The following is a 17,175-nucleotide window of genomic DNA, read 5'->3' on the forward strand; positions in this document are numbered from 1 at the left end:
CCTTGGCATCTATTGCGAACGTTGAACGAACAGTACGCAGACACCAGCCTCCGCTGAGATACTGCAAGACTGGGCATACTTGTTCCCTTTTTGTCTTGTTGGCAATGCTCTGCTTACAACGGTGGAATGTGTTAGATCGAGAGGAGATCTCATGAATTTGTTGCATGATGATATGTCTGAACACTTACGAAGTAAATGTACTGCAGCCATGGCCAACCAGCGACCCCGGATCTCCCACGCGATCCACCAACGCCTCAAACGCCATATCTCCGCCTTCGGAAGCCCAGACCTTACAAGCTCAACGCTTCGTGCAGCCCAGCCTGCCAGATTCCTCGTCTGCCATCTGCCAATATTTAGGATTTTGCTCAACGCGAGCACGTCATGATCGGGCGCTGTTCTGTGATGGCGTTGCTGCACTGTGATTTGTACGGAATGCTTCATTCACGTATCCTGCCCACGCCAAGCTACATGTGCCGTCTTGTTGCACGTCAAGTCCTTGGAATGGCGTCGGGCCATCGCAGATGCGGCTGTGCCTCCGCCTTGAATCTGGAACGATATGGTACTTCTATTTGACCGAATTTGATGTTCGCCCATTACTTCTCCACGGGCACTCATCCACAAAGCGTAGTATAAGGTCACCCTCTTCTCTCGATCTGTCTCAGCGTCAGGTCTTACGGTTACTCCAATTCAACGTCCGCGACCTTTGGGGGTTATTTCGATTCCATCTGGAAGCTTCCTTGTCACCTTGAATCACCCGCTGTTGACGGAAGCCGGGGAGCCCAGGGTACAGCCTTCACTGACGACGTCCGCCAACATGGCTTCAGCTGGTCGCAACGCGGCCAAGGTCCTTGGAATAAATCTTGACTACCGGAAAGAGCCCGAGGTGTCTGGCGCAGCGTCAATATCATCTGTGGAAACATGTGAATATTGTAGGACTTATCGATCGGCAACAGCTAACGACATTCAGACGTCGAACGTGAACCTACCGCGATAGAATGGCTCTCTCAATTCAAGCCATCAGCGACCGCCACAACGCGTTACCTGAGGAGTTTGTTTCCCTTCTTGGACTGGATATTCCACTATAACTTGACATGGCTATTTGGAGACTTTATTGCTGGTTGTACCGTAGGATTTGTCGTCATCCCTCAAGGCATGGCATACGCTCTGCTTGCGAAACTGCCTCCCGAGTATGGCCTCTACACAAGTTTTGTTGGCTTCATCCTCTATTGGGCCTTCGCTACATCGAAGGATATCACCATTGGTACCGTCGCTGTCATGAGCACCATCGTCGGAAATATCGTTACCAAAATCCAGGAAAAACAACCAGATATTGAAGCTGTGGACATTGCTCGAGCTCTATCCGTCATCGCTGGTTCCGTTCTACTTTTCATCGGTCTTACACGGCTTGGAAGGATCGTCGAGCTCATTCCTCTTGTCGCTATCACCTCATTCATGACGGGCGCTGCCATCTCAATCGGAGCCGGCCAGGTCCCAGCACTAATGGGTATATCTGGCGTCAACACACGCGGTCCTACATATCTGGTCGTCATCGACACTCTCAAAGGCCTTCCACGCACGAAGCTCGATGCTGCTATGGGTCTGACTGCTCTGTTCATGCTATACGCCATCCGTATATTCTGCAATGTCATGTCGAGGAAGCAGCCTTCAAAGCAAAAGGTCTGGTTTTTCGTAAGCACACTGCGAATGGCTTTCGTCATTCTGCTATACATTATGATCAGCTGGCTTGCCAACAAGGACATCAAAGGCCTTCATAATGCTAAGAACGATGTCAAGATGGCGAAGTTCAAGATCCTCGGTCGTGTACCAAGAGGCTTTCAGCATGCTGGTGCTCCGAACATGGACACGAAGCTCCTCTCGGCAATTGCACCCGATATCCCGGTCACGATTATCGTATTGATTCTCGAACATATCGCAATCTCGAAGTCTTTCGGACGAATCAACAACTACGTCATCAACCGTAAGCAACGATAACAACTATCTGATCACATGAGTGTACTAACCACATATTCTAGCCTCGCAAGAACTGGTTGCCGTGGGCTTCACAAATGTGATCGGTCCATTTCTTGGCGCCTACCCTGCTACCGGGTCATTCTCGCGTACTGCTATCAAGTCGAAAGCAGGTGTCCGTACCCCACTTGCTGGTATCTTCACAGCAATCATCGTGCTCCTGGCTTTGTACGCTCTAACCGCAGTCTTCTTCTACATTCCGTCGGCCGCTCTCGCTGCCGTCATCATCCACGCTGTCGGAGATCTCATTACTCCACCTAACGTTGTTTTCCAATTTTGGGAAACGTCGCCTTTGGAGGTTGTCATCTTCTTCGCGGGTGTCTTCGTAACAGTTTTCACGAACATCGAAAATGGTATATATGTTACCATTGCAGCTTCATTCGCACTTTTGCTTTGGCGCCAGCTGTTCACCCACGGTGCCATTCTTGGCAAAGTCCGCATCTATCGCGCCACCCCGGAGACGATGGCCAACAAGCAAGACAGCCATTTTACTCCAGGCTCTGATGCTTCTGTCCGAGAAGCCTTTATCCCAATTGACCGCAAGGATGGCTCAAACCCGCTTGTTGATATTGAGTCCCCGTATCCCGGTATACTGATCTACCGCTTCACTGAAGGCTTCACATATCTCAACCAACAAGGTTACATGGACGAAATTGTGCATCACGCGCAGACAATCTCCCGTCCAACAGAGCTTAACAAATACACAAAGATCGGTGATCGGCCATGGAACGACCCAGGTAGGTCGACGTATGCATTGGGTGCGATTCAACGTACTGACTTTTACAAGGTCCACGTCGCGGAAAGCAGCTGAACCTCGATGATAACCGACCTATCCTCCGTGCGATCATTCTAGACTTTAGCGCTGTCAACAATGTCGATGTTACATCGATTCAAGGTCTCATTGACGTGCGCGCACAACTAGATCGTCACGCAGCACCCGAAACTGTAGAATGGCACTTCGCGTCGATCAACAGCCGCTGGACTAAGCGCGCTTTGACAACTGCTGGCTTTGGTTACATCGACCGCGAACGTTTTGCAGCACGTCAGCATTGGAACCCAGTATTCAGTTATGCACCTCTCGATAATTCGGCCGCGAAGCTACACGACGAAGAGGCGCAGGATGAAATCCATGCCGTCAACAGGAGTAAGGGTCTACCGAGTGGCAAGGTCACCACCGTGCATGGACAGAACAGACCGTTCTTCCACATTGATGTAGCGGCAGCTGTCGAGAGTGCTATTGCCGGCGTCAATGGGAAGCTGGCACAGGTCAGCTCAGGAAGCTCACACGAGCATGAGGTCGGGCCGACGGAGTTGACGACCAAACATGATTAGTTAGGTCAGCGAATGTATCATTATCGTTCTTTGTGTCATAAGTTCATATATATATATATATATATATATATATACAGCGAAAGGCGCGTCTAAGCGTGCTTAGCATCATCATCCATCATCTACTGCCTAACGCAACCGGTCTTATCGGTCAAAGCTTTGGGGCAAGTAACCTCCTTGAAAGAAACGCTTGGGTTATCAGCGTTCTTGAACCAATCGAACCTCCATTCGCAACCTGGCTTGAGCTTCTGAGGGAAGCTTTCACACTCGGAGCGGGAAGAGATACCGCCGTATTGCTGGCCCCATCCGTTGGGTGGCGCACCAAATTGTGCAGTGCAGGCGTTGAAAATGCCTACGCCACCACCAGGTATAGCGAGATCGAAGTGGTTGTCTCCCAAGTCGCCGCCAGTGTTGGTGGTTTGCACGACCATCTTCTTGCCTGAGACAGGGCCGGATGTGAATGTCAGTCTAGAAGAGAGATACATTAGTCTTGATTCTTCGGCATGCTAAAGAGCACTCAGATAGACTCACTCATAGCATGCACAGCACCAGTTGCTCTCCGTCTTGCCAGAAAGCTTTACTGCTGCAAAACCGTACGCAAGGTCGTCGCTGACCGCCCAGGGTGACTGGTCAGTGCACATATATGCTGAGCCGCCGTCACATCCACTCTTTGTGTTCACGTCGGAGAGTGGGTTGTCGTTCTTGTCGCATGTCTTGATCGGTGAGCTCACGGGGGCTTTACCAGACCATGCGCAAGAGCCTTTGCAGCAGTCCCAGTATCGTGTGGTCTTTCCAGTGGACTGAGCGTCCACGGTTGCGAGGCCGGTGGCGAGGGCGAGGAGAGTGAGTTGCCTGATGGAAACCATGATGGGCAGTTGTTTTCGATGATTATCCTTGGTATCGGTAGTTGGTTTGCTGAGCTTGTGGGTGCAAGTAAAATTGATGAAAGGCGAGGCGTCATAGGCTTTTTATATATATGTGTGCCAAGTTCTTCTCCAAAGAAACTACCATGACGAAAGTCTTCTAGACTCCCTTGCACCCCACAAATTGCCTACTATGCCTGACCTTGAGCTCTTCTTGCCACCAGGTACACCGCATATGTGGTATGTACTAACAGCCCGCACATGCCCTTGCAACCGGTGGCTCAAGACGGTAGCCGAGATGATTAATGGATCGTCAAGCAAGCCCACCACGTAACCACCTCATCACTGACGGTGCATATTGTGGAATCAATACCAAACATGCTCGTGTCGTAGTTTTATGTTCAAGCTGAAAAGCGATCAGTCAGGCTTATGGGGGTACTGGACGAGCAGTGGCTGAGTAGTGTACAACACATGTTACACTAGATTGGAACTTTCATATATTGCGGCAGTATTGCGGTAGTCGCTTACTCGCTGGCTAAGTGCCGCTATGCAATTCCTGGATCATCAGTTTTGACGAGACGTCCGGAGATTTTCTAGCTAGAAAGCAGTGTATGGCGGGGTGCATACACGAGCTTCACAACATTCCGCAAAAAGCTTGATTCCACAAGCTGAGGATTGAGGTGCCTGCTCCTGATTGTGGTACGAGAATGTCGTTCCTGGGTGATTAGGGAGTTGAAGGGCAAAGAAAGTCTTAGCGCAGTTTCAGAATCATACCGATATCCTTCCTAGCACGGAAGACGGGAAATGACGAGGGTGTGGCATGCTACTAAATGAGAGATGATCATTGGCTGATTTGTAAATTTAATTTACTGAGGCGTCATTAATCGGCTGGTCGGAATGCAGATGAGGTGCAATGACGGCAGTCTTTACCAGCATGAAATTGTGTCTGGAATGAATGCAGTCATTGAGAGAATTGGTAGATGTCATGCAAGCCATTCAGGTACCTTGCCTCCTTGTTGGTATTCGGAACGCACTTTACCAAACCCATCAGAGGCAGTGTGCAGAGTAATGTAGGGAGGCATTTACCTAGCATAATCGCTGCTCACTCAGTCTGACATTTGACGGTGTGACTACTGTCCAAAACTTCGTGGCGCCCCACTGTCTACTCGGCTACACTCCGCTCGTCCCGCTGACCCCCTGCGCACGGAACGAAGATTCTCTCTGTATTCCGTAATCTTGGTTCCCGTCTTAGGCATTGTTCGGCGAAGTATAAAGTACTCGGTTTTGCTGTTGACACGAAAGGGTTGTCGTTGCGGCGCAACTTGGGCAGCGGTTCGATAAACTACGCTGGATTTGCCCAATCACCCCAGAAAACGAAAGCGTTGTTGGGCGCAGACGTTCGTCAGAGGTTGAGTCTCATATCCGCTGCATGCACGCCTCGAGGTGATCAGCATTGGAATGACTTGATGGCGGTGCTAAGCAGCATACCTCACCTAAATCTGACGTTGCGTCAGTACTGTACTGAAATGGTGTAGCATCATTCGTATTTTGAGCGCATACGAGCCATTGTTTCGTACTCTGCCAGTCACGGTGACCACATAGAACTAACTCAGCTGCTCCAGTCGGCAAAAAAGGAGAATGCCATCTGGACGACGTTACGTATTGAACGAGTCTCTTGCAGAAAATTGTAGACAAGGGAGCTTGAAAAGCTCAATGCGTCTTGAAGATTCCAATCGTGGCATCAAGCGGCCTATCAGTATTCTTACACTTACAACTAACAGCCAGTCTTCTTTGTATGCGCTGCTACTTTCATAGACCTCTCGAGTGCATATGTAGATCCTTCAATTGAATGTTTATAGGAAAGTAGTGGAAGATAGAGAACAATGTAGTCTGTAAGTTGACGCTGGGAGCCACAGGCTCAGCGGAGAGAGAAAAATCATCGCACCTTCTTGCACCAGTCACGGCTCCCCTACCAATGCGCGACAATGTCGCTGTTCCACGTGTCAGTTGTGGTCACTGAGAAAACGCAACACTTGAAGCAAAACATAGTACAAAGCCGCCAGTCATGGCTCACACTTGCCGCTGAGTAATCTCGGCACGTTGAGTAGTGATGCCGGGCTGCTGCCGTTGAGAAGCATGCTGACTCGTTGTAAAAGGTTCCATAGTGTGACATTTCTTTTGTCGATGTTTTGCCGTTGCTTCGCCGTTGCTTTGATGGTATTCAGACGCGGTTCGGTGAGGAGAAGCGTCGTATGAGGAAGTTACTGTGCTTTTTGGAAGACAGGAAAGAAGACTGTGCTCAGGCTAGCTGTTATACACATCTAATGCATGCAAAGTTATCGAACTGAAAAGCAAGACTGGCATGAGATACGGTGAAGCCCGCTCGAAGAAGTTGTGTGAAGGGAGGCATTGAAATGAGAGACCCCTTCGTGGTTTACTGCTGTTCTTTTACAGACCGACACCGGGCCTGCGAGCGCGTTGTTTGAGCCATCGTGTCATCGGCAGAGCCTTCGTATCATGTCCCGAACTCTGTTGCGTATAGTTTCTTTTCCGTGTTGAATAAGCTTGAATGTACGGCCGCAGCAACGGCGGAATGAGTATCGTGAACGAACATGGACGCTTCAAGCATGGATATCCCTTGAAGGCGTCAGGTGAGCGTACTCCTTTCGTCGACGCGCGTTCATTTGGTGATGATGGTGATCAACGCTGGGATACAAACTTCCACAATGAGGCAGCTACAATTGCCGATCGAAATCCGCCATACCCGATGCGGCCACTTGAAACCGGCCATGACGTAGCGCCAAAAGCGGTAGGCGCAACGCCTCATGCCCCAGGTTACCGACCCCCCGGCTCCGAGCGTTAACACACCCATAACTCTGACACCATGCAGCTGCATACTCCAATACCACGAGAGCAGCCAAGAACGCGCATCAACAGACGGTTTGTTTGATGCAGCGCTTCTCAAAGCGCTCCATCAATTATGCCATTAGTACCGAGGTTCGTGACGATCCTACTCGTATGGCAATGACACGCCGTGACAGGTCCGGCGCATTTCACGAACCCACACCGGAGGCATTGATCGCCATGTCGCTTCGGCCACTCGCGCACACGTCCTGACAAAAGGTTATGATCGCCATAAGCTACAAGTCGCTCAAGAGGGCATGCATCCTCCCTGAACCTTCTTCTTCTTTTCTTATTCAAACGAACTACTCCCCGCTTTGCCAGACTCCGCCGCCATCCGATGGCTACGGCACCGCATCTCCACTCTCTATCACACCACTAGCGAACCCATAAACACATTCATTCTCACACTACTGTCCTTACCACCAACAACTACACTCATTCTTTATACCTGCGGTTCAGCCCGGTGCTGTGCCTACCCTTAATAACACCGCCATGCCTTACCGCTCCTTCATATGCCGACTGCTCTTCTGCGCCGTATTCTCCGTATCCGTTCTCAACATCTTCACCAGGGCCACTCAGCCCCGCTTTCACGCCGGAAAAGCCTCCAATCATCATCTTACTGAAGAAACTTTCTGTCCAAAGTCCAAGCTCGCCGATGACGTTTTGGTCGTCTTGCGAACCGGAGCCACCGAATCACAAGAAAAGGTGCCAGTGCACTTCCGTACCACGTTGCGATGCGTTCCCCATTTTGTTGTACACTCGGACCTGGATGAGGACATAGAGGGACACGCTGTTCACGACGTGCTCAAAGGAGTTAGCGAAGAGACGAAGACGACGAATGAGGATTTCAAGTTGTACCGCCAACTCCAAGAGCATGGAAGACGGGGTGTAAAGCAGCAGCAGGTTCTCACATCATTGTCCGGCTCGTCGCAAGGGGATTACCTACGAACTGACAATGCTGGATGGCAACTGGACAAGTGGAAATTCTTGCCTATGATCGACCAGGCGCTAGAGGAGAAGCCGGATGCGAAGTGGTATTTCTTCATGGAAGCGGACACGTACATGAACTGGAACAACCTTTTGGAATTTCTTGGCAACTTTGACGACAGCAAGCCCTACTACATTGGCAAACATCTGTTCATCAATGAGGTCGAGTTTGCGTATGGTGGCGCCGGATTTGCCCTTTCAAATCCAGCCATGCAGAGAGTCGCATCGCGACGATCTGAGCGCATTAGTGAATATGAGGAGTTCACAAAGACACATTGGGTTGGAGACTGCGCACTCGGCAAAGTACTTGAAGACGTACATGTTCCTCTTCATCGCGCATTCCCACACTTCCAAGGCGATTCCCCAGCCACCCTCGACCCCGCAGTCTCCAAGATTGACCGCGATCTATGGTGCTTCCCTGCCGTTACCTACCACCATGTCGCCCCTGCTGAAATCGAAGAGCTTTGGGATTTTGAGCAAGACTGGTATAAGCGACATCAAATTCTCCTACGCCATCGAGACGTGTTCATGGAGCTTGTGCGACCAAAGATCGACGCATCAGTCCCTGGGTGGGATAACATGTCAGCAGACAAGGAGTACAATGCGCACGATCATTCAGCTGTAGAGAACGAACTTGAGCGAAATGCCTGGAAGTCTTTTGAGCACTGCCGTGCATTGTGCGAGGAACAGGATGACTGCATGCAATTCTCCTTTGACGCAGGGAGCTGCGGCATATCCACATCGTTCAGATTGGGTTACGCGAAGCCGCAAGGAATGATGAAGAGTGGATGGATGCTGGATCGTGTAGACGACCTATTCAGGAGTTTAGAAGAGCAGTGTGGCCTGCGAGATTGGTTCGCGCCACAGGAGAGTACCACCAACACGGAGTTGAAGATGAAAATGAGGCGGAAGAGGACGGTCACCTTCCCTACACAACCCTAGGGGACGAACACCGCTTGCATAACAGCATCAGAAAGGCGTTTTAGGATTAGTTTTTTTTTTCTGGAGATGATACCCCCCAACAACACTCGCTTGCATAGATTCATAAGTTTCACTACATAGTCAAAGGCTGCACTGCGCATGACCTAAATGAAGAAGTCAAAAAAAATATCAACTAAGCAACCACATCTCGACTTGTTTCTTGACTACTTCATTGTTTTTAGATACGGAACGTTTTCAACTTCTTCCTAGATCTCGACACTGTCTATCTTGTTGTCAGATACTCAAGGATCGTTTGCCATGTCTTCAATTTAGCATAAGCCCCATGGCCGGAAACAACAGCAACACTAGATGTTTCAGACGTTTCCTGCAACCACCCTGCTGATGATCAGCTAAATGAAGGTGTTTCGAAGCAAATGGCAGGGGTATAGATCGTGAGCCGTGCTTTCCTTACTGGGGCGGGGAAGAAATTGTTGCAATGCCGCGTTGGAGTACTGGTAAAGGTGTTGATGGACTTGCGACTTGTCGTTTGAGACTGTATAAAGGCGCTCTTCCGAAAGGTATGGTACTAATACTGTTAGTGAATAGCAATGCGCATCTTCTGTCAGCAGTCTACAACGTTCGACTTCATCTCTCACAATTACTCAGAGAAACTTGGATCTACCAATCGTACTATTACACAGTTCATCTCCCTGTACCTACTAACTACATGGATCCATTGCTACATCCACATTACGCAAAGAAAGAAGCTCAAGCTGTAAATCTCGCTTTTTCCAGTCAAGTCTCCCAAGATCATAAGGGAGAGATTTCGTCATCAACATGCTGATATGCAGATAATAAGCGGGAATATATCGGTAAAAGAAAAGAGAGGGGTATGTTGTATATAAAGGACGACTGTTCAACCTTGATGACGGTATAAAATGATAAAAAGGAGATATTGTGGGCTTCGCCATGAGAAGAACGCCTCCAGAATCCCACTAGTAACTGCTTCCATGTGCTAGGTAGCAAATGGCTAGTGGGAAAGTATCAATGCATGTACTGAATTTAGAAGATGGTGAATTGGTATCGGAAGAGAAGAGTGGGCATGCACCGCGTTGAGGGCGGTCACATTGCAATTGCCGTAGCGGTACTGTCGGGCCTGTGATCCGGGTGAGAATCCGCGCTATCGGCATATGCGAGCAGAGCTTTGGCATCATCGAGCCCCGAGATTGCGAGGCCTTTTTCGTCTTCTTCGTGGATAGTGCTCTCTTGTATGCTCTCTTTCGAGATCTCGCTCTTCCTCTCAGCATCTTCCGTTCCGTCTTCGTCCATGAGATTTGGCGGACGTTGACGCATGGCGCGCGCCTTCTCGAGGGAAATGGTCTTTTGCTGGTATGTGGTCGTAAAGGGGAGCGCCTCGTCGCGGTCGATGGTGGCTTTCATCAATGCAGCCATCCAGAGTCGTCCGACAGCGAGACTGTCTACGGCAAAGTAGTGCACGATAGGTTTGGTGAACTGGACGCCCTTCTGAAGTCCTGCTCGAGGAGGTACGAGCTTGAAGATGAACATGCCCGAAACGTCTTCCTCTAGCCCTGGAATGCTTTTGGCGCTATCTGCAGAAGCTGTTGTCTGTATTGTGGCATTATGCGGAGACGTAGGTGATGAGGCGGCGCCTGTGAGAGAAGCGTGCAGACCAGTCATTCTCTCGTTATTCGCTGGTAGCACACGATGTGATGATATGTCGATGAGACCCTTCTCTTCTGTGTCATTTTCAGTGTAGTAGTACGCAAGACGACGACCACGTAAGACGAACAGACGCGTTTTCCACGTCGTCATGAGACTGGAAGACTTCTTCTTCATCCAACCGCTGTAGTCGCAGTTCTCCATGGCCTGTTGCGGGGTGATTTGCTGACGGCCCTTGAGATATGCACTGGTGCCATGCTTCTTAGCCTTCTTCTTTCCCTCCTTGGAAGTAGTGGAGCCAGCGGTGAAACGCCTGTTAGCATCTGCTTTCTCCAGTTCGAAACTCTTCGACAATGAGGTACCAGAAGGTGTGCTAGAACCTGTCCGTGAGGGCGACTGCATGGGCGAATCCTTGTGCTGCGAGGCTGCCACATCGGCAGAGCTCAAGTTTGCCTTCTCACCGCCAGTGATGGCATCTGATATCGCTCGGAGACCCCTGGGTTGTGAAGACTTCTTGCTGCTGAAGAATGAGCGTGTATGTGAAGGCGCAGCAGCAGGCGAAGGCGAAGCGCGACCTGTACTTGAGGTCTCGCTGCCTGCGATATTGGGTGAATTCGCGATAGCGTCGATGCTGTGCGAATCGTAGGCGAGCTTGGTCACTGTGGGATGCATGTCGCTTGCTGGCTTAAGAGGCCGAACAAAGTCGAATGCACTGGAGCTGCGCTCACTTTTGATGCTGGTGCCGTAGTACTTTTGCGCGGCAGCCGACATGGGACTTGCTGGCCTGAGAGCTGAATCTGCGCTGCCGATTCTGCTGTGTCGGCGACTGAAAGAAGCACGCTGGCCAGCCTCGGTGTTGTGACTTGCAGTACGCGAATGGCCGCCCGTACTTTCCCTCTTGCGCAGAACGTTCCTGTTTTTGCGATTGTCGACCTCACCACCGGAGAAGTAGCCGCGGTCAAGATCTCCAGAGTTCAGGCCAGCCTCGCGGAAGTCAAACGCAGTTCCACTGGTGCTAGAAGCATGCATGTGATGGGATGAGACGGGCCGCATGAGATCTTGTGCTTGTGCCGACTTGGCCGTTGAACCCATGGTCCAATTGCGATCGAAAGAAGGCGTCTTCTTGTGCGCGTGCATGGCTCCAGATGTGGAGGACTTCATTAAACCGGATGTAGTAGGCGTGGGCGGCCCCTGATTGTAGTCAATGGAAGAGTGCCGCCTGCTGTGATTCATGCTCCGGACGGAAGCAGCGGAGGGTCGGACGGGTGAACCGAGCGTGGGTGAGGCGGGTGTGTGCTGGATGAGTGGAGATGTCGCGTCCATAGTTGACGAGCGGCCTGCAGACGAGGCTGCACGCGGGATGTGCTGGCGGCTGGTGTTGCCGCGAGATCCAATGCTTTCCCTCAGTGTCGGTATTCGAGGAAGCACCGCCCCAGTGGACGCAGCCCTGCTCCTTCCCATGTCCGCTGGGAACTCGTCGGGACTCTCGACAGGCGGCAAGAGCAGCGTACTCCTTGCAGCTTCCGCTTCCTTCGCGTTCTTGACTTCTGACTGCAACGCGTTGATCTTCATCCAGGTGCGCAGTCGTGGGCCCATAGGGCCCAGGTCAAACTCCTGCATGAAGATGAAGTTGCGATCTACGCCCAGCAGCGCCTCGCCGTCAATGTCTTGATCTCGGAACACATCGCAGTGCTTCTTCTCCACGCCCACATCTTCGAGGTACTCGGCGACGCGTGCAGGCGACCAGGTCTTGACCTCCTCTTCCGTGTGCCAGTTCTGCTCCTCCTCGTCCGTTTCCTGCCCGTTGATGTATGACAGTCGGTGGTGGCTGCTGTATTCGCTTCCCGAGTCATTAGACCTCAGCTCTTTCCCCACGGCGCTGTGCCTCGGCGTGCTCATGCCCGTAATGTGCTCGTCGATGACGCTCAGAGTCTCGTGCATGACGGGGCTCCCTATCGTCTCGTCTTCGGTCGGCGCTTCCCCACTCAGCGCCATGCTGATGCTCCTCTGGCCATTCTGTATTGATGTCCTTCGCGCAATCTCTGGCCCCGACGCGATGTTCAGGGGCTCTGTGGGTGCTGATTTTAAAGGTGGAGAGGCGCTCGTGGTAGCCGGTGGCTGTGCGGTCGGCGGCTCAGAGATGGCCATTCCGGGCGTGACTGAAGGTTTCTCTGACCGCACAGACAGCTGTGAGGGATTGCGCGAGAGCATGGTCGGAATCGGTGTTGGTTTTGGTGCTGGCCGTGTGTAGACTGCTAGGGCATTAGCTGTGTTGCTCGCAAAAAAAGAAGCATACCAGCCAGATAAGGGGCGTCTGCACGACTGCGCTGCCTACGATAGGGGAACATACCTTCGGGAAATAGGCCATTCTCTCCCGTCTCGGTGTTCTTGCCTAGGAACCAGCCATCGCCAAAGTCGTCGTCGCGCTCAATAAGCTCGATGCGGTCTCCTCTCCTTAGACTCAGCTCGTCAGGACTCCGGGCTAGAAACTCGTCTGCGAGCGCACGTCAACAGCGGGTCGATGGGATGTGCAGCACAATGGCAGCACAGGTGGGGGGGGAAACATACGCACTACGACGAGGGTGTCGCCAGGCCGGCAGCCCTCGGTGTGGGAGCGTTGCGCCATGATTACAGGTGCTCTGCAAGACTGGTTCGGGTTGGACGTGTATGCGAGCAGTCTCCAGTCAGTATCGGTGGTTCATTCTCGTGGCAGTTCGCGCTATCGGCGGGCGAGGCGGGCGCAACAGCTCGACGTATAGCAATGAGTTTAAATGTTGGGTCCCGAGGCCGCCGCTACTTGAAACAAGCAGACAGGTCCGCAGTGAAACAAAGTGGCGATGTTGTTTGTGGGAAGGGTGGAGGTATATTGCTTGATCCCGTCGTCGTGCGGCTGCCGGGGGTGTCGTGTCTATACTTGGATGGTGGGACAGAAGGGCAGGAGACTAGTGATGTGCATCCTTGGATCAATAGGCGACCTAGCCTTCATGTGATATGAATTACGTCGGTACGCAAAACCATGGCCGTACCAGCGCTACAAAACGAATGCCGCTTAGTAGCCGCCCATGCATGTTGGCAAAGTGGATTTTACCGTCGAGCCCCCAGCGGGCAGCCCTGGAGCGGTTCTGACTTGGCCAAAGATTAATTGCCGTCTAGAAGCGCCCATGTCCTTGACCCAATGCGACCTGGCATGTTCGCGAAACATCGCTGTCATGGCTGGCTGTCCGTGCGCCATGTCTTTCGTAGTGCCAGGACGGCGTGGCAGGTTGGACATTCACCTCATCCACAACGCACCTTCCCTTTTCCACATCTGGCTGCGGCCTGGACAACAAAGACGCACTCCCCATCGAAACGCGGCAGTCACGACCCACCTGCTATGCACTGAAATGCGCCCACGTCTCCGAGCGCGACATGAACACCCCACACCCGGAGTCACCCATGTCAAGCACTCGGAGGCGTCCAGCGCGTGCATACAAAGAAATACCCCAAACATAGCGCACCGTCTGCCCCTGGAGTCGCGCCATGGCACCTGGGAGGCACCCTCTGCCGGAGGATGCGACGACGCAAACACTCAACTATGCACTGGGCAATCTTGGGGGGAGGCAAAAGAGCTGGATGACACTGCCCTACAACGCGCCAGCCCTGCCGCCTGTGCCTGTCGTTCCTCCATCCACCGTGCGCGGTCGTGGAAGACCTCGCAAGCATCCCGCGCCCGCGCCCGCTTCCAACACTAGCCCCCAGAACCCGAATACGACACCACAGATACCTTCGCAACCGCGTCCGACCGTCGAGACAGAACGACAGCCGCCCTCCAATTCCACATCTCCCAGGCTCCCCAACGTCCTTGTCCCTCAGAACACTGCCACTTCTGGGCCTTCGGTTGCCCATGTGTTTCCGTCCCCCACTCCAAGCGAGGAGACATCAGCGTATCCGCCACCACACGAGAGCGCCTCTTCAAAAAGACCAAGCGAAGGACAGGAACAGCAAGCAGAGAAGCGGCGACGCAGTCAAGTCTATGCACAAGGCCGGCCGCTATCCATAGCAAACACGACAAACGCCTGCCCAGACTTACCTCATAGACCGTCTGGGCAACTCGACAGTCGCAGCCCACCGTTCGGGATAATGGCTTCGCTACAAACACATCAAGGCACACAGCTTCACAATCAGCAGCCTAGCAGAACACAGCTCCAACCATACGGGCCTTTGATGCCACCACCGATGACTTGGCAAGCGCCAAACTCCCGGCCTTTATCTTGCACGACGCAGCCAGAATACGGGCCCATAGCACCCTCGGCGCATAATCCATCGAATAATGGTTGGTACACAAAGAACGATTGTCTGCAGCGTCTTAGCGACTTCCAGACCTCAATCCCTCCTCTGCTAGGTCACACCCCTGACGCAAAACGCCTGCTCGTTATGCGGGAAGCCATCATGGACGAGGACTGGTCATATGTTACTATGCATCAATCTTACTGCATGCTCACCCATGCCCGTCATATGATACTGCAGAGTGTGCTGGAGCTACCGGGTTTGCATGAAGCGCAGAACATATTGAAAGAAGTCCTGGACTCGAATCATAATCTTGCACCCAATTGTATTAACTTCTTCATCAACTTCCCGTATCCGATGGAGCAGATTGCATCACAGTGGCCGGCCAAGTTTGTACACCAAGCACAACGTTTCGGACATTTCGTTGTTCAATCACAGAACTACCGCCAAGTGAAGACCATGTGGCTGACACTCCGACGCCCGCCCCTCGCACGAGATCTCGCTGTCCAACTCGGCATTGGTTCTCCCACATTTCAGCGTCTCTTATTCACGTCTGTTCTGCGAAGTTCCTGGCGCGGGGTGCTTTCCAACCCCACTTACACAAGCTTCGAGGCTCAGGCTCTTGCTATTTTTCGTCAGAATCAAGACGACTGCCACCAGCGATCACCTGTCGAGTCGCTTGAGTTCCTGAGAGTCCGCGAGGATCAATGGGTCACTAAACTGAGAACGCTAACCGACGCATTTGAAGCTGCACTTCAACAGCAAGGTCTTTCATTGGCTGAAATCCGCAACCGCGTTTCCCAACAACAGCAACAACTACCTGTAGCTCCCCAATATCACCCACAACAGATACAAAGCAACTATTCTATTGCAGATACCAATGCAATGCCACCACGTCCGAATAGTTCAGTCGATCCACGCTCAGCACAGGCTGCCATCCAGCAGTCTCGTGGGCCCGGTCGTCTTCCCGCACGGCCTACCCGGCTGGCCGCTATATCGCCGGCTGCCGTCCCACCATCCAGCCGGCCAGAGCGGCCAGAGCGGCCTTTACTTCCTGTTCTCAACTTTCAACCGCCACAACAGCGAGAACCTAACCCTACACGCTGTGCTTTACATCAAGCTCATCTGCGAAGCCCAGATCTCCAATCACAATCCAAATCCTCGCCGTTGTACATCTTCTTGTCAAGATTCTTGAAGCCTCCAGCTCGGCTATGCGCACCTGCTGGTACCATCGAAAAATGGACTTTCACGCTCTCACCCTCCGATATGCAAAAGATTGCAACAACTGTTCAAGATACAACCGGTGGGCCCGGTGCTATGAACATCAATGAAGGCAACGAGTTCGTGCATCTGCGTTGTGTTGAGTGGCCGCAATCTAGCCCAATGGTTACCCTAACGGACGACCTTTGGGCAGTGGCTGATACCCATTGGATACCTCACTCTTACTATACTTTCAACGGCACCCCTCTTGATCCGCGGAAAAAGCTTCACTATGGAAAAGACCTCCCTATCGATCTCACGGGCCTTTTGAAAGAAGGTGAGAACGTACTGGAGTTTGTGGTAATGGCTCCATCTGGAGATACATCACATCTCAGTTACTTGATCGCCATCGAGGGGATGGATATCTTATCTCATGAATCTATCAAGCAGCAATGTCTGAATCAGAGTTGCGTTGCGGCAGATCAAGTATTACAAAGCATCAGGAAGAAACTCGCTGGTGTCGACGATGATGAAATCACCGTTGTCCAAAGCACACTCACTATTGGGCTGTTCGACCCTTTCAGCCAAGCCAAAATGTGTGACATTCCAGTCCGTAGCAAAGCATGTCCACATAACGACTGTTTCGATCTAGACACTTTCCTCCAGTCCCGTCCACGCAAGGGCGACGCTTCGGTAGCTGATCACTGGAAATGTCCTATTTGCAGATCCGATGCTCGTCCACAAATGCTTATAGTAGATGGCTTCATTGAGGATGTGAAGAAGCAGCTTGAGCTACAAGGACTTGCCAGCACGCGGTATATTCTCGTTCAACAGGATGGATCTTGGCAACCCAAGGCTGAAGTGCGCCAGGGTGTGTCGGACGATACCCCGGAGCCTGTCACTGAACGTTCAGTACCAGCTGACGCCGACGTAATTGACCTTAGTGACTGAGAAACTATTATCAGAACCCATCTGGAAGTTCTTCAGCTTGCTTCTA

The 17,175-nt window shown here is 52.0% G+C and overlaps 5 protein-coding genes across 5 annotated transcripts; 3 read left to right on the forward strand and 2 right to left on the reverse strand.

Annotated features, from left to right (window-relative positions):
* Positions 1-814: 814 nt before the first annotated feature.
* GT037_010345 (sulfate permease 2) lies at positions 815-3,360 on the forward strand (the record flags this gene model as incomplete). The annotated part of the gene is made up of 4 exons (XM_038935392.1): positions 815-920; positions 968-1,978; positions 2,034-2,765; positions 2,816-3,360. The coding sequence occupies 4 exons, from the start codon at positions 815-817 to the stop codon at positions 3,358-3,360; spliced, it is 2,394 nt and encodes a 797-aa protein (XP_038781900.1).
* Positions 3,361-3,479: 119 nt separating this feature from the next.
* On the reverse strand, positions 3,480-4,223 carry GT037_010346 (glycoside hydrolase family 45 protein; the record flags this gene model as incomplete). Its single annotated transcript, XM_038935393.1, has 2 exons — positions 3,480-3,825; positions 3,889-4,223. The coding sequence occupies 2 exons, from the start codon at positions 4,221-4,223 to the stop codon at positions 3,480-3,482; spliced, it is 681 nt and encodes a 226-aa protein (XP_038781901.1).
* Positions 4,224-7,616: 3,393 nt separating this feature from the next.
* GT037_010347 (glycosyltransferase family 31 protein) lies at positions 7,617-9,053 on the forward strand (the record flags this gene model as incomplete). Its single annotated transcript, XM_038935394.1, has 1 exon — positions 7,617-9,053. One exon carries the CDS (start codon positions 7,617-7,619, stop codon positions 9,051-9,053), a length of 1,437 nt encoding a protein of 478 aa, XP_038781902.1.
* A 1,101-nt stretch (positions 9,054-10,154) lies between these two features.
* GT037_010348 (polarized growth protein boi2) lies at positions 10,155-13,338 on the reverse strand (the record flags this gene model as incomplete). Its single annotated transcript, XM_038935395.1, has 3 exons — positions 10,155-12,964; positions 13,063-13,206; positions 13,281-13,338. 3 exons carry the CDS (start codon positions 13,336-13,338, stop codon positions 10,155-10,157), a joined length of 3,012 nt encoding a protein of 1,003 aa, XP_038781903.1.
* An 893-nt stretch (positions 13,339-14,231) lies between these two features.
* On the forward strand, positions 14,232-17,129 carry GT037_010349 (uncharacterized protein; the record flags this gene model as incomplete). Its single annotated transcript, XM_038935396.1, has 1 exon — positions 14,232-17,129. The coding sequence occupies one exon, from the start codon at positions 14,232-14,234 to the stop codon at positions 17,127-17,129; it is 2,898 nt and encodes a 965-aa protein (XP_038781904.1).
* Between the last annotated feature and the right edge of the window lie 46 nt (positions 17,130-17,175).

The sequence above is a fragment of the Alternaria burnsii genome (assembly GCF_013036055.1).
Source record: "Alternaria burnsii strain CBS107.38 chromosome Unknown 729, whole genome shotgun sequence".
In the NCBI taxonomy this organism is placed as follows: Eukaryota; Fungi; Ascomycota; class Dothideomycetes; order Pleosporales; family Pleosporaceae; genus Alternaria; species Alternaria burnsii.